General features: G+C 40.6%; 1 protein-coding gene across 3 annotated transcripts; it reads right to left on the reverse strand.

Annotated features, from left to right (window-relative positions):
• Window positions 1-24,822, reverse strand: LOC149819328 (transcription factor bHLH119-like). 3 transcript variants are annotated; one of them, XM_089985303.1, is made up of 8 exons: window positions 24,610-24,822; window positions 23,928-24,483; window positions 15,145-15,243; window positions 14,152-14,217; window positions 3,384-3,443; window positions 1,632-1,970; window positions 249-312; window positions 1-132 (listed from the first exon to the last, which is right to left on the reverse strand). In XM_089985303.1, exons 1-7 carry the CDS (start codon window positions 24,696-24,698, stop codon window positions 250-252), a joined length of 1,272 nt encoding a protein of 423 aa, XP_089841429.1. In that variant the 5' UTR covers window positions 24,699-24,822; the 3' UTR covers window positions 1-132; window position 249. The 3 variants fall into 3 exon arrangements, with proteins under 3 accessions (XP_089841429.1, XP_089841428.1, XP_089841427.1); XM_089985302.1 differs by having other exon boundaries at window positions 3,378-3,443; window positions 24,610-24,821; XM_089985301.1 differs by having other exon boundaries at window positions 1-312; window positions 3,378-3,443; window positions 24,610-24,821.
• Window positions 24,823-25,419: the final 597 nt, after the last annotated feature.

A 25,419-nucleotide genomic window follows, 5' to 3' on the forward strand; every position in this document is an offset into this window, starting at 1 on the left:
ATAACTCAACACCAAAGCCCACTTTATCATTAAACCATCAGCTATTGCAATAATCTTACAATAAAAAAATAGAAACAAAGGGAAAGAAGTAAAAGAAAAAAAAAAGATATCATTACATTCTCGTCAACCTACCTGTAATGTTTTCATTAGAATAACATAATTAGTACCAATAGGAGAGTTTCATATGATCAAAATAATACAACTCTCTCTCTCTCTCTCTCTCTCTCTCTCTCTCTCTCTCTCTCTACCTTATTGGCTGAATGAAAGGGGCTCATCACTTTTGCTCGAGCTTGGGTTTGATGGTAAGGGCACCTAATTAACCACAATAAAACAGTAGAGATTACTGTAATAGAATTTAAACAAGGAGAATCATCGTATTTTCAGGTATCATGATTCAAATCATCACACAAAGGAGGCATTGTTGTGGGAAACAACAGTTGGTTAGGAAATTAACATCACCAACCATGAAGAGATGATTGAAAATGGTAGCTAAGACTAGGTGGACCTGGAACTAGCAGGAGCACCACTGGTGAACATTATAACCAATACACCCGCGCCGGTCACCCGAGTGGCAGCGGGCCTGGGGAGAAGGTGCTGACCCCTTTGTCCCTGGTTCTACTCCAACCAGGTGTGCGGGTGCCTTTTACTGGTGGCTGGGCTCCATAAGGACTTGGGTGTCAGTGACCCCACTCAGGGTTTACCTCGCAAGAGGGCGGGCACATTATGCTACCCGGTTCTCAGCGAGGGTTACTCGTCATAAAAAAAAGTCAAGATCATTCCCCATATATAATCTTGGAGTAAACTCTCATATGGATAATGAACTTTCAAAATTTTGATGGACAAAAGTATATGCATATAGATCTAGTGGATAACACTGCAACTTTTTTTTTTGCATCTTTTTGTAAATCCGATCCTACAGATATGATCTATATGGTTGGTTAAGAAAAAAAACAAGTTTTGAATCATAAGATTGTGATGTGTAAGCATGTCAAGAGCTTCAAAAATCAACGACCCATGTACCAAAATTTAATGATTGAAAATTGTATTTTTTCTAAGCCAAAATAACACGAACCAAGGTGTGATTCCTAGCAAATGAACTATGCTGAGCACGTTTGTCTTGTAAGATTGAGTCAATACATCTTACATCTATGATTTTCCAACTAGACAGCACATGTAGTTGACGACTGTACAAAATATACCCCCACAACTGTCATAGAGATGCTGTTTTAGCAACATGTCCTTCGTGACATGAAATGGACACGTATGAACATTATTTTAATATTTTTAATAGTTTTTTAATGCTTTAATTATATTTAAATAAAACTATTCTTTACATAAATATAAAAAAAAAATTAAGGAAATCCATGTCCTCAGGTCCTATTTTCCAAAAGATTTACAAACTCATGCTACACATTAGGTTGCACCTATATCTTTGTGACATAGGTCCACAAAAACATTCACACATCTAAGAATCCATGTAAAGTCTACTATTTAATTTGGGTAGGTTTTATTGCCACATTAATTCCCGAGCCGGTGTTACTCTAGACACAATTTGTGCAAGTGAACCAAACAATAAAAATCACAAGAAGCATAGTTCTAAACGCAACATTTTTCAAGCTATGGAAACATACCCTTGGTGGCACTTGCATGTGGAATTGACTCAAGTATTGTTGGTACTCTGCAAGAGTTGTGGGCTGAGTTGGGTTCAAGAGTGGGTCCAAGGTGCCGCTGACCAGCTCGGTCTTGACGCATGGTGGAACCTGCATGTGGTGGTGGACTCCCGGCATCGGGAGGCTCGGATAGAGCTGGGCTGCACCTGGGTTCAACCCAGCCATGACTGGTGGAAACGGCTTAACTTGGCGCATCGAACCAGCAAGCATCCCCATCCGCATAGCCATGCCCATAGTATCCATGAATTGGTGGTGGCTAGGGTACATCATGTGGGGCATGCTGCATCCCATCGACATCATCTGTTCCATTCATCACATAACAATCAAAATCACTTAATTATGAAGCATATATAATAACAAGCCATAAAACATTAATCCCTTGGAATCAGTGATACCGATCCATGAAAATGATGTGAGATTTTTGTTTGATCATTCCATTTCGGTAGATAAAAGAATTTGTGATCGGCCAAAAAAAACCATTTTCTTCAACTTCTATATTTCTATTTTATTTCAAGATCAAACCACATTGGGCTCCAGCTTGTGTGTCTAACCCCTAGAGTAAATTTGGCCCCAGAACCAGGGGCGTAGCTAGGGGGGGGGGGCAGGACTGGGCTGTAGCCCAGTCCTACCTCCCGAAACAGTTTAAAATTTTTTTTTTTTTTTTAAAAGCCCAGTCCTAGCCCAGCCCTGATTCCATATGAAATAGATTTTTATCCATTTTTGTAGCCCATCCCAGTCCTAGCCCAGCCCTCACTGCAGCAAATAGTTTGATTTGTCCATATGAAATAGATTTTTATTATTAATAATTGTAGCCATTTTTTATTTTATCTAAAAAAAAAAAAAATCGGGGCGCTGCCCCCGAACCCCCAACTATCGCACAAATAAAATTTTTTTTGATACACCCCTGTTTGCCCCCCCCCCCCCCTCAGATGAATCCTAGCTACGCCCCTGCCCAGAACCAAACCCATAGTAAAGTCCAATTGAGATTAGGTGCAATGATATTGCACACTTTAACGTGCTGCTGCACCTGATCACACACTATCTGATGTTGGGCCTCACAGCTTACGAGGGAAGATCAGGTGCAATGTGATTGCACGCTTTTGGTTTGCTGCTAGCACCAGATCACCTACGTACCATCTGCTGTTGGGTCCCACACCTGACAGGCTGTATCGCAAAGATAGAGACTCATCAAGTGCAGCAGCACATTAAAAGTGTGCAATCACATTGCAGCTGATCCTCAAAGCTGAATATTAAAGATGGTGAGTTATTAGCCACTGCAGCACAAAAAAGTGTGCAATTCACATTGCACCTGATTCTCCCCCTGGTAAAGTCATGGCACATCATCTATTGGTTCAATTTCAAAATGTACCGAGCCTCTCCCCTAGTCACGAGGAACTCGACCATGGATCTAACTTCTACATTTTCAAAAATATTCTAGTGTGAATGTAAAGGCCACAATGTTTTTTTTATTTTTTTTTTATATTTATACGGAGAAATCACTCTCAGGAACAGAGGCTTTGCATGCCATACTTACGATCACTGTCTTGGTAGTGTAAAACTCCGTGGGCTTACAATAGTTATTGTAATTACTTACAATGCCGTTTGAGGGCAGATCATACAATGATTGGACCAAGGTCCTTGGGCGTATGAAAATTTAATTAACAGGAAATAACAGTTTTTGGTTTTTCAAAAGGGTAAGGGAAGAACCTGTACTTGGAACTGCAGAGATTTCAGGTACTCGATAGCCTCGTCCAACATTGACGCTTTGTCTGACTGCAAAAAAAAAAAAAAAATGAAAGCAAAGATGAGAACCTGTTGCAAAAATGATCTGAGGATTTGCTTTTTCTTCCTCTTTTGTGCATTTCGTCTCAGGAAACAACTCAAAATCGTTTCGATATTTAGAAGTCGAGTATGGTACCAAAGAAGCAGGGATGTCAAAGGTAGAAGTGAGATCAGATGCGATGTGATTGCACATTTCGCTGCACCATATTACCCACCATCAACTGTTGAGGCCCGCAGCTGACAGGCTTTGCCCCAAAGATGGTGGATAATCAAGTGCAGCAGCACACTAAAAGTGTGCAATCACATAGCATCTGATCCTCCCCTCTAAGGGTACAAGTTGGGGTCGGATATATATCGACCCAAATATGTTTAATCAAATATGCTAGCAAATTGTACTTCAAGATGAAATTTGACTAGTTTTGGACTCAAATTCAGTACTGTATACAAATCGGGCCAGATCTTTACCATTTAAAAGTAAATGGTCGAAAGAAAATTAATGCATGTTAAGCATTTATACAACATTTTTAAAAAGTTGGTATAAACTGCAACAAATAAACCGAAAAAAATATTTTTTAAAAATTGGTATAAACTGCAACAAATGCAGCAAAAAACCACCTTAAGAGTTCTGTCCACGCTTCAGTTTTTCTTTTTTAAGTATAATAAATGATGTGAACAAACGTTTTACAGGTACAACGATGGAGAAATGTTCATCTGGATCTAACCCAAACTGATGAGTCTCTCTCTCTTCTAAAATATCTCCATGAATCATTGGCCATAAAAAAGAAGAAAAAAAACAACTGAGACACCGAATATACATGAAGCTGAACTTTCTCGTTTTACAGCTTTACGTACCTACAAACAAGGCCGCTCACTTTCCATTCTGACTAGGAGGACACCCGACTGCCGAGGAAAAAAGATCAGGTGCAATGTGATTGCACAGTTTTAGTGTGCCGCTGCACCTGGTCACCAATCACATTGCACCTGATCCTTCTGACTAGGGAGGAGGCACCATCAAACATCATCAAACTGGTGGTCCAAATTGCCCACATGGCTCTTCATCTTATGCTGTACTCGACCAAGTTGCTGCACGCATGCGGTCGAGCGCGCCCACACTCAGCAAAAGATACAAGAATGAGAGACCGGTCACATGTGGGCCCATGCAGTCATGCCGTGTGGGACCCAATCCGCCACGTGGTGAATGAGCAGCCTCACGAACGCCCCTAGCTCTCAATGGAGAAGAGACCCACACTCGTTATCTCCCAAAGCCAGCCCATCTCTCGTGAAAAGATAAGGTACAATATGATTGCATAAATATTTGTGCATTAAGCACCTGACCTGTCAGTTGTGGGGCCCAAGGCCGGATGGAGGGCTATCAGGTGCTTAATGCACAGATTTTGTGCCATGTGATTGCATCGGATCAAGACTCATCTCTCTCTTTGAGAACGTTTGGAGCAAGAAAAACTAGCTTAAGAAAATAAAATTTTGCCAATAAGAACTGATATGATAAGTTTTCCACTTCTTTGTGTAGTATTAAGAAAAAGAGCTGAAAAAGTATGAGAAAAAATTTTCCTTGTTTGTGTAACAAGAAAAATAAGATTGAAAACCTTCTCTTCTAATTAACAACATTCTCATGAAAAAAGAAAAAAACAAGAATCCCAAGACTCCATTTTTTTTTCTATAAGCAAGCTGGGTTAGGCAGACCCCTACCAGAATAAGAAAACAAAAGCTACAAGAGTGACATGAAGATATCATCTAACCGATGATTGCACATTCATGACGTTGTGAGGAAGACTCCAACGGGCAGCCTGAGTCTATTTCAAAAGGACTGGTGACCATTTGTTCTGAGTATAGGTAGAACATGTGCTCTGACCATGTTCCAGGCACAATAGGTTTGCTGATAATCAAAGGACTGAAACCCCAAGCTTGAATGGTATGGGATAAGTTTTTAAGTAATGTAAGATTTGTAAAAATAGTAACGTACCTTCACCCACATACAAACTGCCATTCATAAAACAGAAAACCCACGATTGAAAATGGGGAAAATGAAGCAATAAGCTATTGGTGCTACACCAAAAGAGCACTCACAGTTGATGGGTGTTTGAGTTTCCAACAGAAACAGCAGAGGAGAGCAAGGATGCATGCTGATGTGTGTTGATACCCACAATCCAATTAGACCCAGATCCACTAACCCCCCCCCCCCCCACACACACACACACACACACACAGAGAGAGAGAGAGAGAGGGAAAAAATTCAACATTACCACTCATGAAGATCAACAAAATGTTGAACCCATGAACTGAACAAGAGCAAAGTCAAAACAAATAAAGAAAGCAAAAGAGAAAAAGAACATCAGACAGATAAAACGCACGCGCTCACGCCAGAGCTGCTTGCCCAGATTGCGGCAAAAGAGAGGTAGCGTCAGCAAGAGGGAGCGAAAAATCACTAAGATGCATACACAAGATCGCATAAACATCTACCAAGATTTTCTGCACCAGGTTTTGAATGTTAATCAGAATTTGACGAAAATGAGCATCGTTTCGTGCCATCCAAACAAACCACCAAAAAGTAAGCAACCACATTCGCCAAATGAACCTCCACCTCGTGTTGTGCCTAATACAAACCGGGCCCAAGATCAGATCTAGCGCAAAAGACTCCTCCTTAACAAACACTTCTGAATGCCTCCAGGTCCTGCTAAGGAGTTCCACAAATATTCGGCAAGACCAGAACAAGTGAAACGTAGATTCTTCTACAGCTTGACAAAGCACACACCAACTCGGGAGCTGAATGCCACACTTCTTTAAATTACTGTGGGTCTGGATCCTATCGTGCAAAATTAACCAAGCCAGGACTCGAGAACGGGAAGAAGGACCCTTCGCCCAAAGCACATCCTCGGGCAACCAATCAGCCTCCGGGGGGGAGCAATGATCTATAGACTTTTTTGGTGAGGAACTCTTCGCTTGGCGCCAGCGCCCACTACAACCACTGACCAAAATTTCTGGAGTCCTCAAAATGGTCTCTAAAGCAAACTAAAGCCCTCAACCATGATTTACGCAAGTGCGAGAGTGCCAAACCTCGGGTTCCCAAACGAACCGGGATAAGAGCAGGAGCCTCATATTTAGCAAGAAACAAACAAGCACAAGGGTTATCCGAATGGTGGGCCAACCAACATTGCTTGGCAACAAGAACAATGTTCCGCAGTCTAGGCGCAGGAATGCCTAAACCAGCCATACACCAAGGTAAGAACACCGAACGCCAACCAATCAAGTGACGTTTACCCTTGAGTTGACACCCAGACCATAGAAAACCTGTCAGCAAGCGTGCCAGCTGCTTCTCTACTCCCACACACATCACAAACATAGACATGAAAAATTCTAGAATAGTTGAAAGAACATGTCTGACTAAGGTTAGACGGCCGGCGATGGAGAGATAAAATGACTGCCACGAAAGCAATTCGCGCTTCACTTTTTGAAGCGTCGAAGCCCAAGCAGCAGAAGAGAGGTGCTTCACTTGTAACGGCAAGCCCAGGTATATAATAGGCATGTCAGAAATAGTGTAATTAAAAATTCTCTTTCCAGCTGCAAGCATATTGGCATGAACATTGAACATGGTAATAGAGTATTTGGTCTCATTTAGAGAAAGCCCAGATAGGGAGAGAAATAATTGAATGATAAGCATGAACCTAAGCATCTGCTGAACATTTGCATGACAAAAAATGATCATATCATCAGCATAAGTAAGAATATGACCCGGAAAGTCTGAAACTTGCAAAGGATCAATGAAACACGATACCACAGCCCGCTTAAGCAAGACCACAAGACCCCCAGCAACAGCATTGAACAACAAAGGTGAGAGGGGGCACCCTTGCCGCAAACCCCACCCCAGCTTGAACCAGTCTCCTCTAACACCATTGATATTTAACATGGCATGGGCATTTGAGACTAGCTCTCGCACTCAACCAGAAAAAACGATGACCAATACTGAAATTTGCTAACATTTAAAATAAGAATGGCCAATGCACAGAGTCAAAAGCTTTATGAAAGTCTAATTTAAGGACAAAGTAAGGTTGACCGCTATGCTGCAAGGAATAAACAACCTCGGACGCCATGATGAACGAGTGTTGGAGCCTCTTATTACGGATAAAGGTGAATTGAGAGTCTGAAAAAATCTGGTTAGCCATCGATTTCAGCCGATTCGCCAAAACCTTGACAAACATTAGATAGAGAACACTCATAACTGAGATAGGGCGGAATCGTGAAATATCAGTGGCCTCATCCTCTTTCAGAATAAGCGAAATAATAGCAACATGAAAATGATAAGGCAGTCTGGAGTTACGATAGAACTCATCAAACATGCTCACCACGTCTGATTTAACACAGTCCCAAAAGATTCTAAAAAAGTCGACATGAAACCCGTCAATGTCAGGCGCTTTCCAACCTGGCAGATCCTTAATGGCCCTAAAAATGTCATCGTTAGAGAACCTCCTTTGCATAGATCTGGCTTGCTCAGGCTGAATTGACCCAACTAGGACATTACCAAAGACACCATCTGCAGTTAACGAAGTAGAATATAAATCCTTAAAATATAGCGAGGCTATCGGATTAACGTGCTGATTGAGATAGGAAACACCCCTCAATGGAGATAGAAGGAACGACCTTTCTCCTATAACGATGAGAAGCATATGAGTAAAAAAATTTAGTGTTGTCATCACCAGCCGCAAGCCATTTTACCCCAGACCTCTGCTTCCAACGAATTTTCTCTTTGACCCTCCAGCTTGAAAAGAGCATAGTTAATTCTAAGAACCTGGCCTGGAGACTGAGAAGTTGCAAATCAGAAAGAGAGCCAGGAGAAGACATAGACTGATACAATGTAGAAATCTCCTGATCCCATGCGGTCATTTGCTAAAATTTCTCCACATTACGACTTTGAAGCCAAACTTTGGTATCCTTAGCTAGACGAAAAAGCTTATTTTGAACCCGGAGCGCCGCCCAATGCTCATCAACAGGTTTATTCCAAGAATTAGCAATAACCGAGAGAAAATCTGGCTCCTAAAGCCACCATTCTTCAAACGCAAAGCTCCTGGTGGGTTGAAAGTCATCCCCCCAATGAGTGATGATCTGCCCATGATCTGAGATAGAGGGAGCAAACAACACACACTTAACATGGTCTAATAAATTAGGAGTGGCAAAGACCCTACAACACGAACAAGACCGCCTATTCGACCAAGAGAAACACTCTCCGGTTAAAAGAATAGGGTAGAGGAAATGTTGATGAACAAAGTCTTGAAAACCTCACATAGAGGGGTTAGGAATAACGAGGTTATTAGAGTCATGAATAAATAGCAAACAATTGAAATCCCCCAAAAGTAGGTGATAATCCGCACTGGAAACGACAACTCTATCCAAATCATCTCAAAATGTGGGCCTCATGACGACGAGATTAGGGCCATAAACAATAGAAACCACTACCTTTCTACCAACTGCCTGCAAATTGAAAGCAACAGATAGAGAGAAAAGACCCACATTGAGCTGAGATAAATTTAAAGATTGTTTTCCCAAGATAAGGATACCTCCTACATGATTAACCGCATGCTTATAGAAATAGTCAGCTCCCTGCCAAATGCTAGAGGCGACCACGAGCGGGATGACCTCCACTTTAGTTTCACATAAAGCAAGTAGGTCGGGCTTTTCCTTCCTAACCCAATTAGCCAGAAACAGGTGTTTCGTGGGACAATTTAAGCCCCTAACATTCTAACAAACAGTCTTCATGGAACAAAATCTGGAAAAACCCAGGGTTGGTGGCACCGAGACGACCTTCTTAGAGACCTAGCATCGGTAGCCGAAACAATTGACAAAGGCCTCCTTCTTCTTCGCTGACCATGCATGATTTGTCGAACACCCCCAGTACTAACAGACGACCTCAAGTGACCATCGAAAATGCCCAACTGCTCGCAGTCTGCTCCACCAGAGTAGTAGAGAGAGTCCCCAATAATAGCAAAGATAGTTGAAATCGTAGAATCCATATCAACAGCTATAGCTTGCAGCTGCGAAGAGGAGAGGGAGATATCCAGCAACTCAACTGCATCGACAACCGTGACACCCAGGGGTTGTGGACTAGGACGCTGCTAAAGCAAAGGCATAAACAGGTGGCTACCCTGACCCTGCGCTGGACTACCGGATGAGACCCCGATTGGCGGAAGACCAAAAGATTTGGCAGATGAAAAAACCTCAGAGACATAATGCGATACAGGAAGAGGACGCGGAACCGAGGAGCCAAGCACCATGTATCTAATTGCCAGGTTGGTTCTAGCATTAAACGCAATAAGATTGATAACCAAAGCATCAGAGCGTCTGGAGGGAAAAATAATAAGGGATGATTGTAGATTCGTCCTTTGTCCACCACGCGCAAGCATGCCCAACCACGCCTCCAAGCTGTAACGGGAAGTGCTACAAACAGAAGCAAACACCAGGCGCCGAGCTTGAGAAATAATTAGCGACTGAACTCCAGTAGAGAAAACATTGCTATCATGGTAAATTTTTTGTGGGCCCACCCTTGACAGAACTTGCGATGGCGAGGATGGCAAAATTTTCCTCTGCTTCCCACGAGCATGCCTACCCAACCGTGTCGTCAGTCCGCCATAAAAATTAGAGCAAAAAAAATCAGACGTCGAGCTCCATGCATTATAAATAGTGAGCGGCAAATCTCCAGAAGAGTAAACATTGATGGCAGAGCCAGATTTTTTGGGGCCCACCCCTAGCAGAACTTGCGACAGTTGGGAGATGCCATCATATGCTAGAGATGCGGCTAACATAGCCAGAGCAAATGACGGAAAAGAAAGGCCAAAGTGTTGCGGACGGAGAGAGAGAGAGAGAGAGAGAGAGGGTTTCACCTGGAAACAAAGGTAGACTATAAAGGTGAAGGATGGCGTTGCAGTTGAGTCCCACCATAGGAAGAGAAATGCAGACTTTGCCCCAACTCAGAAAATTTTTTATATGAAAAATTCCTCCACCCCACTAGGTGGGGGGATTTTTCTTATCAAAGAATCAAATTTTAAGAAAAAATATCTTTTCAAAATTTTTCTCTTTTTTCAGACGGATAGAAAAATTATACTTTTTTCTTTTCTATCTCTACTTTTCTTATTACTTTCCCACTTCCAAAAGTGGCCTTTAATTTTTAATATGGTTTGAAATTTCCAGGCATATTATATTACCGTTTCTCTCTTCTCGATTATAACTAATAATTTTTCTCTTGTTTTTAAGTAATGTAAGACTTGTTAAAATAGTAATGTACCTTCACCCACATACAAACTGCCATTCATAAAACAGAAAGCCCACGATTGAAAATGGTGAAAATGAAGCAATACGCTATTGGTGTTGCACCAAAAGAGCACTCACAGTTGATGGGTGTTTGAGTTTCCAACAGAAACAACAGAGGAGAGCAAGGATGCATGCTGATGTGTGTTGATACCCAGAATCCAAGTAAACCCATCAGAGATTTTTTCACTCTCTTTTGGAGAGGAACAAGAAACAGAGGCGGGTCAACCAGATTCACTACCCACCGAGATTGAGAGAGAGAGAGAGACGAACTAAGAATATCAACATTATGGCAGGTTCAACATACGTTGAAACCGACAAACAAAACAAACAGGACCCAGAACGACAAAGTACACATAAGCCAAAAAAAGAGCACAGAATACAAAATAGAAACAAAGGCGATCAGTCCAGATCCGGAGGAGGCCTTAGCGGCAAGTGACGTTGAAGATCAGGGAGACAAATGTGTAATGAGGTGTATACATCTGCCAGAATATAATTTACTAACTTATTGAAATGAACTGTGTTCTGCCTGAAAATAGCATTGTTGCACAACATCCAAACAACCCACCAGGAACAAAACAACAAAGTTCTCCAAACGACCTGCCAACTTTTACATCTACGAACTGGCAGAGGGCCCCACAAGAGGTCCACAGCAAAAGATTCCTGGTGCACGCACACGACCGACTTATTCCAGGTAACCTTAAAGATATTCTGAAATACCTCGCATTCTCAGAATAGATGCGACGCAAATTTCTCGGCCATCTCGCAGAGAGCACATTTACTCACAATACATAAACCTATGGACTTGAGGAAGCTATATGTCTGTACCCGATCGTGCAGAATAAGCCAAGCAAGAAAGTGCGCTCTCAGAGGAGGACCTTTGCCCCAGATAATACTCTCAGAGCATCAATTCACACCTGTCGGAATGAGAGAAAGGTAGGTTGCTCTGGTACGAAAGGAGTCGTTCGGGGTGATCGCTCTACAAAGGAACTGGCTCTGAGCGACGGCGTCGCCCTCGCCATCACACATAGTAGACCAAGCTTGAATCCATGATCTACGTAGGTGAGAAAGGGGCAACCTAATCGCGCGTTGACCCCCAAACAAAGACTCCACGGATCCGTATTTAGCCAGAAGGAAGTCTGCACAAGGAGACCCCGATTGGTACGCAAGTCAGCTTTGCTTAACAACCAAAACAATACTTCTTAACCTAGAGTCTAAAATTCTCAACCCCCCTCTATTCTGCAGTAGCCTTATATAGTCCCAACCCACAAGGTGACGCTTTTTATTGTTACCTTGCCCTGACCACAGAAACCTGGCCAATAACGAAAAGAGCTTCTTATTGATTCTCATAGGCATAAGAAACACAAACATAAAAAATTCTGGGATAGCATTTAGAACATGCTTGATGAGGGTAAGTTTGCCGACAATCGAAAGGTAGGAGGCTTGCCAGGTCGAAATCTTAGTCTGAACCTTTTAGATAGTGGTGTTCTAAGCAGCCGATGGAATACGTGATAGCTGAAGCGGCAGACCAAGGTAGGAGAAAAACTTATCTGAAAGTGGCTCACTGAAAGATCTTCTGATCGATGGCCTGCGTATGCGGAAGAACATTGATCATGGAAATGCAACACTTATCATTGTTCGGTGAGAGGACCAACATCGATAGGAAAATGAGGATGATGAGCTTGACTCTTAACATTTGTTGGATGGAGTCAACGCCGAAAATAATCATGTCATCGGCGTAAGTAAGAATATGACTCAGAAACTTCTGAATTCTGATTGGTTTAATAAAACCACACCCCACAGACCTCTTGAACAAGGCCATAATGCCTTCAAAAATAACGTTAAAAAGCAGAGGGGACAAGTGGCATCATTGTTGAATACCACGCCCAAGATTAAACTGCTTACCACAGACCCCATTAATCTGAATTTGGGATTGTGCGTTAGTGACCAACTCACGCACCCAACTAGAGAAGCGTCGACCAAATCCAAAGTTCTCCATCACGTGAAAGAGGAAAGGCCAGTGCACCGAGTCATAAGCTTTGTGAAAATCAAGCTTAAGAGTAAAAAACGGTCTCCTACTGCACTTGAGATGTGAACCACCTTCGTGGCCAGAATAAACGAATGTTGCAGCCGTCTATGAGAAATGAAGGCAAATTGAGCATCTGAAAAAAATCGATTAAAGAGAGAGGGTTTTAGCTTATGACAAAGGTAGAGAGAGAGAGGGTTTTAGCTGGAAACAAAGGTAGACGATGAAGGTGAAGGATGGCGTGCAGTTGAGTCCCACCATAGGAAGAGAAATGAGGACTTTGCCCTAACTAAGAAAATTTTTTATATGAAAAATTCCTCCACCCCACTAGGTGGGGGAATTTTTCTTATCAAAAAATCAAATTTTAAGAAAAAAATATCTTTTCAAAATTTTTCCTGAAACTGATAGAAAAATTGTAATTTTTTCTTTTCTATCTCTACTTTTCTTATTACTTTCCCACTTCCAAAAGTGACCTTTAATTTTTAATATGGTTTGAAATTTTCAGGCATATTATATTACCGTTTCTCTCTTCTCGATTATGACTAATAAATTATCAAAGTTACAGTTTCTTTAAGATGGCAAAATGGAAAAAATACATATTAATTAATTTTTTTGCCAAGAGATCACTGCTGATTATTGGTGTTTCCGGCATCATTGCTGGTAGGGATGGCAGTGGACTGGGGCGGGGACCCCTGTCCCATCTCAAAATCCTGCTCACCGCTATCTATGCGGTCCCCGGCCCATCTCAAAATCCTGCTCATCGTTATCTATGCATGGATTTTGATTTTAACCTCCATACTTGCCTCCATCCCCATTTCATGTCTTTCATCCCCGATTCAAACTTGGCGAGACGGGGCAGGGCAAGCCGGAGACCGGGACGAGGACGGGGCAGGAAAGGACAGGGAAAAGCATAAGTTCATCCCCGCAGGGATTTTGATTTTAACCCTGGTGGTCCCAGTAGAACCCCAAGAGCTGTTTCCTCATATGCAGCCAAAAAAACAAAAAATCCAACATGATTCTATGTGAAACATTTTTTATTACAGGAATTTACCACAATTCTACAAAGGGAACGATCATCTTTTAGAGCGAGAAAGAGCAAAACGTGAAGAAAGAGAGCAAAAACGTGAAAAAAAAAAATAGTAAAAAACTCGCAATCCCTATCCAAAAGACCACGTGAACTCCCCTGCGTGTATAGTGTCCCCAAAGGAATGGGGTCACTTGCAGGACATGACAGAGGCAGAGTAACCCTCATCCTTCACATATTTGATTTGCCAAAGCACCATACTAATTGTCATACTTGCACCAAGCATGAAAGCTTGCAATTTTTCTCTCTCTTTTTTTTTTGTGGGTATGAATGCTTACCTTGTCGCATCGAGGCAATAGTTCTTGCAACGCTCTCATCTTCTCATTGATCCTGTCTCTCCTCCTCTGCATCAGTCGAAGAAAACGAAAGGATGGTTGGTGATGGATCACAGAGAAACAAAGTATATATGAAGAGAATCCTATACATTAAGAAATAAGGCTACCATAGGTAACCTTCCCAAGCTAAAAATTTAATATAAATTTTAGATTTTGGTTGGTCCGGACAAAGACATCATATCAAGGCCATATTAAGCATTGCCCCACCAAGACATGATGAATATATTGATGTGGAATGATCGTGGACTTGCTAATGGTCCATGCTATATGTAATAATACAAAGCTAGTAACTACACGTCTTTTGGGGAATAATGACAAAAGTTAAAAACTGCAAAATATCGGCAGCCAAAAACTGGCGAGAATTTGAAAAATCTAGTGTTTGTTTTGGCAAAATCTTGGCAATAAAAAATAATTTTAAAATATAAAAAAATATAAATAAAAACTATACAGTTTTTTCATGATAAATAGCCGATAAAAACACAAATATCGTGATTAAGATGTGATATTTATGTTGTGGTGAAAAAACTCGTGAGAAATTACCAATTTTAACTTTCAGGTAATTTATCACGATATTTTCATAATTCTTGCGAGATTTGTCACTATGGTTTTGGGATGCCATGTGAAAGACCATCACCAAAGTTGGGGAACTCCATTATTTCCACTATCGATAAACTTGTGAAGTGCAACGCTTTGACTAATAATAGAGACATGAACTTGTTCATAACAAGGTGGTGGCAAAATATATAGTACCTCTAGAAATGGTTTGCTAGAAAAGAAACTTCTTTGAGCAATTTATGGTTACAAATGCTGGTAAATTGATCAGGTGATAACATACATCTACATCTAAAGATAATTGCAGGTCTAACCAAATCCTTGCTAACAAAATCGTAATAGAGGATCATCATCAAAAAAAAAAAAAGGGAGAGCGATATGCACCCTTTCTGAGAGATTATGGATCTCGGCAGCGTGATTTCTTCGCTTGGTCGTCGATCTTTTAGCCTCCTTTGCGATCATGGATTCATCGTCATCAGCATCCTGCATGAAAATTTTGATCCTTCAAAAATCACCAACTACAACATATACACAACTTCAAAAAAACAAATAAAGAAAAATTATTGCTTTAATTATCTTGTTATGACAATTAAGCATGAATTTGATAACATATACTCCTAGTCCTAGCTAGCATTAACCAATAACCACTATACGTCCTTGTGATGTAAAACTAAAAACAAAGTACGACGGCCATTCATCTCAAAGATGGAGGGCGTGCAACACCGCTTCACATTCACACATATCACGTACGTATAAAAAGGCATATTACCCCCCAAATGTGTCACCATTGCACCATCTGATGGCACTTAGCAGAACCAGGAAAGCAAGCCTTGAGTCCAAATAGGAGATTCCAAACTTGCTAACGCACCCAAAAATTGAGTTCCAGACAAGAACGCACCAGCAAAACATTTTACTTGTGATACCCTCCTGATTCCACAAATGACTTGCTTATCCATGCATGTTCATCGGTCAGGGCAGGGTCAGTTTCGACTTTTGGCACTCAGCAAGATGCGCAAGGCGGGGGGGCACACCAACCTTGTCCGCTTTTAAGAGAATGTCCAAAATGCCCCCCTATAAATTGAAATATTTTCTTCTTGCTCTAGCAAGATACCAAACCGACTAGCTACTGTATGTTCTAAAAAAAAAAAGGTCCTGTATCCGACAAATACTGCCATATTCAGGTCCGCCGTTTCTAATGTAAAATGGGTTTTTGCGCCAAGTTCCTACCCATAATTGACTCAGGTAAGGGTGTTTTGGTCATTTTCACATACGCTAACTTGAACATGCATGCATGAGGACGTAAATTCCTCCCTTGTCCCTTGCATACAAATTTGACAGGACAATAGAAAACATATATACATGCATGCACATTAGTAATGACATCAACATCAAGCCTTATATCAGCTATATGAATTTGGATTAATGTTGTCAGTATCGTTGTGAATTGGCCATCGGCACAAAATTGATTACAGAACAGGACTGATTTGGCTTATTTTGCAAAAAACGCTTAAAATTTGTGAATTTACACCTACTGCTTCGGTTTTTCAGCTATAGTAGGTGTTAGTTGCCTACCACTTTTTTGGCTTACCGCCAGTGTATCAGGTTTTTTAAGGGTTTTTTCATGTTTTTCTTTAGATCCGACCATATAGATGTATTCTACATGCTTGATTGTATAGAAATCTATTGGGTTGTCTAATTCCAACAAGCAGATGGGATTTTATAAGGTTTAAAAATCAATGGCTTAAGAATTAATAAATATTTAAACTTAAAAATCATATTTTTTAATCTAAAAAACATTGGCAAATCAACTATGTGAAACACATTTACAGATTCAGATTTGTGAAAAACAACCTGAAAATACCCTTTTACTTGTGGTAGGCTGGCAGGAGTTAGAGACATGGTATGCAACTACCACTTTTCTTAGATATATATAGTAGTTGCCTACTACTTGTCTAGCCTACCTCCAGCCAAACAGGCTTTTAAAGAGTTTTTTTCATGTTTATAGTTAAGGTTTAAAAGATCATGTTTTTTATCGAAAATATTCCCTAGCAAATCGATCATGTCGAACACATCTGCAGAGCTAGACTAGCGAAACACAACTCAAAAACACTCAAACACATGCTACGATCTAACAGGTGTTTTTTATATCAAAATATTTTTTTTAGACAATTTTGGTACATTGTTTGCCCTTGATTTTTCAAGCCTTTAATAAACATGCTTACAAGCCCCACTCATGCAGGAATGGCACTGGATCGGTGGACAACGGAGCCCCGCCCTGCCTCACCTTGTTTGGACCGGGGATGAAGGGCATGAAACGGGGATGGAGGCGAGGATGGACTTATGCTTTCCCCTGCCCCGACCCATCCTGTCTCAATCCCTGCCCACTACAAGAAAAACTCTAATTAGCGACAAAAATTTACGATGGATTTTTTTCATCACAAACTTATGACACATTAGCTAGAGAAAACTATTTGTCGCTAACATTTGAATTATTTGCAAAATTAATTAGCGACGGAAAAATTTGTGTTGCGAATCTATCGCTAATTAACGACGAATTCGTGACAGAACAATTTCGTTTCAAACTCTGTCGCAACTTAGTGACAGATCAGCGGTAGAAATTTTCTGTCGCTAATTAGCAACGGATTCGAGACAGAAAAATTATGTCGCTAATTTCTCTCGTAAAACCCTAATGCGAGCCCCTTTCTTTTCCTTTCTGTTTTATCCCTCGCTCGTCGACTGCCGCCCACCGCCCGTCATCGGTCGCCCTCCGCCCGTCATCCGTCGACCTCCCCCTTCGACTCAGTCCCCCTCTCACCTCTGCTCCCCTCTCTTTCGCTCTTATCATTTTTTCGGCTGACGAGCCCCGTCCGGCAACCCCCTTCTGACCTCACCCTGTCTCCCTCTCCTGACTTCGGTCTCTCTCGTCTGCCAGCACCAACGCAGGTTCCTTTCAGGTAACCCCTGACTCCCCTCTCTCTTTCCTTTTATGTCCGCCAGCGAGCCCCTTTCTTTCCCTCCATTTCCTTTTTCGCCAGGGAGGGGTCGAGCCCCCTAATTGTCTCTCGGTCTTACGGGATGCGAGGAAGGGGCTCGGCCCCCTCCCTGTTCTATTTTCGCCAGGGGGGTTGAGCCCCCTCCTTGTCTCCCTGTCTTACGAGATGCGAGGGAGGGGCTCGGCCCCTCCCTGTTCTTTTTTCGCCAGAGAGGGGCTAAGCCACGTCCCTGTCTCCCTGTCTTACGGAATGCGAGGGAGGGGTTTTGCCCCATCCCTGTTCTATTTTCGCCAGGGAGGGGCCAAGCCCCCTCCTTGTTTCCTTGTCTTACGGGATGCGAGGGAGGGTCTCAGCCCCCTCCCTATTCTTTTTTCACCAGGGAGGGGCTGAGTCTCCCTGTCTTACGGGATGCGAGGGAGGGGCTCATCCCCCTCTCTATTCTTTTTTTGCCAGGGAGGGGTCGAGCCACCTCTCTGTCTTACGGGATGCGATGGAGGGGCTTGACCCCCTCCTTGTTCTTTGTTTGCCAGGGAGGGGTCGAGCCCCCTCTCCCTGACTCTCTGTCTTACGAGATGCGAGGGAGGAGCTCGTCCCCCTCCCTGTTCTTTTTTCGCAAGGGAGGGGGCGAGCCCCCTCTCTGTCTTAAAGGATAAGAGGGAGTAGATTGTTTTGTATTATATTGTTTTGTATATTTGTGCTTTGCAGGTATGTAGCTGAGCTAATTGCATGATACTTAGTATTAAGCATCGCATGCAGTTAAAAATGCAATGTAAAAAGAAATAAGAAAAAAATGCAAAGGCAAAAGCAATGCAAATCGGGTAAATACCCATTGTGAGTAAGTGATGCAAGCGCATCACAGATTTTAATTTCTTGGATGCAACACTTTTCTATTCACATACTCACTTAGTTGTAGATATCTATGACTGCTTTAATGGAGTTCGGAGATCATGCTGAGCATAATTTTTATGTATGAAAATTGAAGTATTTTTATTTTTAGAGTTTATATTCCATGTTGGTTATGGTACTAGTTAGCGTGATATTGGAGTGTGTTTGTTGTAGATACATGTTTGACATTTTTTTGATATGAATGATTTGAATATATTGCAATGTTTGATGTGATTGTATCAATGCTTCCATGAAGTTATTTTCAATTTGATTATGCCTTTCATGTGAAATTGTATCATGAAAACATAATTCAAATTAATGTATCATGTTATGAATGGGTTTGCACATGAAAATGAATGATAAGTTATCAATGCTTCAAACATGCTTCAAATGAATGGTTTTGCACATGAAAATATTAAGTTATAAATGCATGCATCATAGTTCTTGTGATTGAATGACATCATATATATATATATATATATATATATATGTGTGTGTGTGTGTGTGTGTGTGTGTGTGTGTGATATATATATATCAAATCATTACATTCACCATGAATGCATGATAAATTATATATTTTCTTCATCATAACATTTTTATGATTCTCTTTTAACTTGTTAGGATAAATTAGATATTCTTTTTTAACATGTCACATTTCCATTGTCCGATGGCTCACATATGAAAGAATGTGATCCAAATGATATACTAAGTGGATGGGCACCCAATGAAGAAGAAGATGACGAAAAGGAGGAGGAAGAAGAAGAAGAATATGAAAGTCAAACAAGTGATGAGGAAACATACTCGAGCTAGTGAAATACATTTTGTAATACATACCTTATATTTGATGTGAATGATTTAAATGATTTGAATGTATTGAAATGTATTGCAATGATTTGAATGATTTAAATGTATTGCAATGTTTGATGTGAATGATTTGAATATATTGCAATGTTTGATGTGAATGATTTGAGTATATTGCAATGATTTGATGTGAATGATTTGAATGTATTACAATGATTTGAATATATTGCAATATTTGAATGTATTGTATGAAGTTATTTTCGATTTGATTATTTATCCATGAAGATATAGAGTTGTGTAACTGATCCAAATAAAATTTTTATTTGTTAGAATATGGTTCGTAGAGGTCACAGTGGTCGAGCACCTAGTGGTAGTCAGTCTCAGCCTTCATCTTCATGGGCTACTTCAATAGGTATATCATTTAACTAATTATATACTTGATTAGTTTAAATATGCATTGTGTGAATTTCTAACTCAATTTTCTATAGATGATGTTTCGCCTGCACATGACTCACCTACATCATCTATTCATATATGTTACGAGATAATGTCGGATGTAGGGTCTTCTCAGTCTGACACACGATGACTCATTCAAATAGTATATATCGATAGTCGACCATAAGTATTTCATTATCACTTGTCCAATACTTATCTTATAAATAGTGTATATCGACAGTCGATTGTTAATGTGTATCAATTCATTTGCAGCACGAGGTTCGAGCCACAAGAAGTAGTACAAAAAATTGGGAAGTCACTACTGCAGCATCTTCCAGAACCGGTTGCTTAATGGAAAGAGTACCCGAAGGAGGTGTTGGACATATTATTGTCCTCATTCATGGTATGCAATCGTTTATCATAACTAATGTGTTTCATATTTAATTTTTTGTTATAGTTAGGTGTGTTAATTTTCTAAAAGTATTTTTAGGCTTCGCATTGCTTCGCGACTGCGAACGAGGAGAAGGACACGAGGGTAGTGTGGCAGAAGGTGTCTGTCAATCGATTTGCCGACATGCTACATAATATGAAGACTGCAACAATAAAAACAGCTAGTGGGATAGATGATCCACTGTAGTTGAAGGGTCATGACCCTTCTACTATCATGAGAGATTATTGAAAGGGAATGTGCGACAAGTGGGAGATCAATGAATTTTGAAACCGCTCAGCAAAGGCTACACAAAATCGAGCGAAGATGCCTGATGCCCATATATATATATATATATATATATATATATATATATATATATATATATATATATATATATATATATATATATATATAAGTATTTTTGCATACTTTTTAATTATTTTTTTTATCATTTAACCTTGTAGGAAGCAGAAAAAGGAGACATTGTGCCTTACAAAGATGTGTTTGTTGAAACAAATAAACGTAAGAGCATAGGAGAATTTGTATTAGAGAAAGAGAGAGCGACATCGGTATGTATTTATTGTATTAATAAACATTATAATATACAAGTTACTATGAATTACATTGTCATAAACATTGTAATTCTTAATTATTAATTTATATTATAATCATTACTTTGTAGGAATCATACGAGCAGCAGATGGTAGAGCGATATGGCGATGACTCCACTCAGCATCCGCTTTTTGATCCTGTAGCATGGGTGACTGCAACCGGTGAACCCAAAAAGGGTCGTGTGTTCGGGTTTGGGAGTAACATGAAGACCACACCAGTCGTTGCCTCCTACAGCCAGGGCTCTCAGAGTTCTCCCGCCAGCATCAACTCCCACCGTCTGATTGACCCTGCTATGTCTTGGGATGGTGTCTGTCAACGTCTAGAAGACAAAATACGTGACTTTTTACATGAAGCCATTCTCAATCTTTTTCATAATGAGTTGTGCAACTTTTTTCGGGATAAGGAAACTTCGTCTGAATTCAACATGGGCTCTGATGCCCGTCAGGTATAAAGATTCATGTAATTTGTTTCATGTCGTTAGATTTCAAGCTAGTATATACATAATTGAACACATATAAGCATGATTTCATCACTATAAAAAATTTTAATTGCCTTATAACACATATATGCATGATTGAATCACTATGAAAGTGTTTTGACAACCTTAGAACACATGCAAGCATTCTTTCATCACTATGACAACTTTAGAACACATATAAGCGTGATATTAGCATATATGAAAGTTTTTTTACTGCTTTATAACACATATATGCATGATTGAATCAATATGAAAGTTTTTTGACAACCTTAAAACACATATATGCATGATTGAATAATTATGAAAGTTTTTTTACTACCTTAGAATACATATGAGCATGATTGAATTACTATGAAAGTTTTTTAACAACCTTAGAACACATATGAGCATGATATTAGCATATATGAAAGTTTTTTTATTGTCTTATAACACATATATGCATGATTGAATCAATATAAAAGTTTTTTTGACAACCTTAGAACACATATATGCATGATTGAATCACTATGAAAGTTTTTTGACAACCTTAGAACACATATAAGCATGATTTCATCACTATAAAATTGTTTTACTGCCTTATAACACATATATGCATGATTGAATCACTATAAAAAAAAATATTGCCTTAGAACACATATATGCATGATTGAATCACTATAAAAGTTTTTTGACAACCCTAGAACACATATAAGCATGTTTTCATCACTATGAAAGTTTTTTTATTGTCTTATAACACATATATGCATGATTGTGATACATAACACATTTATTTGACAGCCTTATAAACATTATATGCATGTGTGAATCACTGTGACATTTTTTTGACAACCTTAGAACACATATCTGCATGATTGAATCACTATAATTTTTTTTGTCAGTCTTAGAACACATATTTGAATTCTATTATTGTCCTTCACTTTATTGTTAGTCTATGTGTCATTCAGCCATTTACTTTGATTGAATTAGACTAGGTGCATTGCATATAATTTATTTCATTATATTTTGTTTATCAACACTAACATTTTGGTTCTCTTGTAGGATGCTGGAGATGATCAGCGTAGAGGAGTTGATGGAGGCATAAATGGAGGGGCGGATTGAGACAATGAAGCGGATGATGCCCCGAATCTTGGAGAGGATTAGATTCATCTGTTTAATTTGTTTCACGTACTTGTAACTAATTAGAACTTGGCAAGGACGGTACTGTAACTTATAACTTGTGTTAAATTTGTCCCACCTGCTTTGTATATGTATTTTTTATGTGTACTTTATTTTTTATACACAGGTTATATAAATGGTATAACGATAAATTTTTCTCGATATTCATATTTCAAAAAATATATATATGTTTATTAAATTTACGATGGATTAGCGACGAATATTATCTATCGCTAATATCCATCTCCAATTTAAATCAGTCGATGTTTTGCGACGAAATTTAATCCATCGCTAATATCTCACTAAATTGGCGACGGACATTAGCGATGGATATGTATTCGTCTTTAAATTTTAGCGACGAAATGCATTCATTCGCAAAACCAAATCAAACCTTATTTAGTGACAGATTAATGATAGACATGATCTGTCGCTAATTAACGACGGATCGATGATAGATAAATTCTATCGCATTTTAGCTACCAGGATTATGCGACGACCGATTTTCATCGTTAATCCATCGCTAAACACGTTAGCAACGGATTAGCCATAGATAATGTCCATCGCTAATCCGCATTTTTCTTGTAGTGGCCCTACCCATCTCCAATCCTTTAAGGAATGACTATAGACCGAAGGGAAACCAGGCCCCGCCTCACCCTCATTTGGATCGGGGATGGAGGACATGAAACGGGGATGGAGGTGGGGGGTGGAGGTTAAAATCCATCCCCGTGCGGGAATGGAAGCGGGGATGAAGGTTCAGATTTTGAAAAGGGGTGGGGGTGCAGACTTTGTCCCCCCCCCCCCGGTCCACTGCCATCCCTACAGTCATGTGATTCAAAGCTCATTTCTTGTAAATCTTGTAGATCACATCCACTAGATTAAAAAAAAATCCAAGCTAAAAATGGAAAGAAAGTCATTTAGCAAATATTAACCCATTCTTTTCACCATAAACGACCACAATACCACCAAGCACATAAGCCTGTCATTTTGGACAAGTTGGCGAAGTCCGAGCTCGTTTGGACTATGCATCCAGTTGTGTTTTGGACCCTGAGCTCATTTGGTGATCGGACCCGTACTCGAGCCACACAAAACACTTGAAAATCACTTACACGTGTAGGTGATCTTTTATGTAAAATAGGAACACAAAATCGCTAAGCGTGCAGCGATGTTGCGTGTTTTGTGTGGCCCCAATAATTTCACTGGATCTGCTCCGATCAAGCTAGATAGGATCCACAGTCAATATCATCGACTCACTCGTGGAGTCGGGTTTAATCGTGACGAGCTTAAACAAGGTTCATGGCAAAGCCGGATATCCGATAGGGTCTGACCCGAAACGGAGCTTTGATACTAAAGACTGGAGAGAAACAAAACCGAGACGAACCTCGCTGTGGCTTTCCGATCCGTCCAATTCCCGAGCCTTGCGCTTCCGATCCCTCGTCTCGGACGATACGAGCGTCGTCTCGTGCAGCTCGGACGAGCTCCTCCCTCCATCGTTGATGCGCTCCATCGTTCTCGTCTCGCTTTGGAACCCCGATACCCTCGACTCGGGGCGGTACGGAACGAGGTTTCCGACTGGCAGCGTTTCGCTCGAGTCCACCACCGTCGATTCGATCCGAGCCCGGTCCGAGCACCCCGCAACAGGAGGGTTCCGGTCGCCGGGCGACGGGAAGAGGTTGCTGTAGAGGGCGTCGTCGAGCGGGTAGTGCAACCAGGAGGCCATCTCGTCCTCCTGGATGAAGGGCGGTGGAGGGTCAGCCGACGCCAGGGTGGCCTCGACGGCGGCGGACTCCGGCTGGCCTTGCTTGGCGCGGGTGCCGAAGAAGGAGGCACCGTCGCCGGAAAAGGTGGCGGTGGAATTCCGGGGGGACTTCTGGGTGTAGGTTTGGGTTGCCAACCTCCCTTCTCGCCATACCAATTCCTGCACTTCGTTATCATCTCTGCGCAAAAAAACAAACGATTCCCAACATCACAAAACATGAAGAAAAGATGATGGTGGTGGTGGTTGAAGAAGAAAGGAAACAGTAGGGGTTTTGTAAGAGTTAGGTGGAGATATTGATACTTACGGTTGCAGTCCGGCGGTGTGTGGGGTGAATTCCGGCAAGAAAGGAATTGGGTTGCCGTTGATGTGCCAAATTGGTACACGGTGATTCATCCTCGACCATAATGTTCGTGTTACACAGAGAGAGAGACTAGCGGTCTTTTTAAGAGAGAGAGAGAGAGAGATGGGTTTTGGTTTGAAGGGACAACTACTGCTATTCAACTGAAACCGAAATTTCCTTTATTTTTTACCCTTTTTTCATTTTGGTTTTTTTTTTCGCCAGCTTTTTCTTTAAATAAAAAAAATAAAGCAAAATTTTCATAATGGCACCAACTTTTTGGCATAATTCAAATATACCAGCATAGCGCTATCACATTTGAATTTTTTTTTGGAAAGGCTAAAAAATACTATTAACCCATCCAATAATTAGAATATACTCTTGATCTTACATGCCAACTCCTGCTTGTGAGTCTTATGAGTTAAGTGGGTTTTTATATGATATCAACTTCCTCTAAATTCTGGTTTTAATTTTCTTTTTCTTTTTCTTTTTCTTTTTCTTTTGCTAGGCGGTTGGTACTCTTCAGTTGGTAACCGTAAAACCCTTGAAGTTCTCCATGCCCATCAAGAAGTATATTTGGTTTCAACTCTACAGCAAGAGACTCTCTCTGCAGGTTTTATCAACTTGATGACATTCACAAGTCACTTCTACCATATGAGCATGGCCTTTTTGGTCATTCTTTAAAGTATATTGATATTTAGATTGTCAGCATCTAGACTCTACAACAAATTGGCTCAACTTGTAGAAAAGAAAGTTCTTCGAAGGAGAAGAGAGAAG

The sequence above is a fragment of the Nuphar pumila genome, chromosome 13, assembly GCF_984573655.1.
Source record: "Nuphar pumila chromosome 13, dmNupPumi1.hap1.1, whole genome shotgun sequence".
Taxonomy (NCBI): domain Eukaryota; kingdom Viridiplantae; phylum Streptophyta; class Magnoliopsida; order Nymphaeales; family Nymphaeaceae; genus Nuphar; species Nuphar pumila.

What these genes read in the sequence shown, in the direction of transcription:
- LOC149819328 (XM_089985302.1), bottom strand. Translation starts at nt 24,698, where the DNA reads ATGAATCACCGTGTACCAATTTGGCACATCAACGGCAACCCAATTCCT. An exon ending in CACACCGCCGGACTGCAACC is followed by an intron (nt 24,484 to 24,609) that starts GTAAGTATCAAT and finishes TTTTTTGCGCAG; the next exon opens with AGATGATAACGAAGTGCAGG. An exon ending in TCCATAATCTCTCAGAAAGG is followed by an intron (nt 14,218 to 15,144) that starts GTGCATATCGCT and finishes CGACTGATGCAG; the next exon opens with AGGAGGAGAGACAGGATCAA.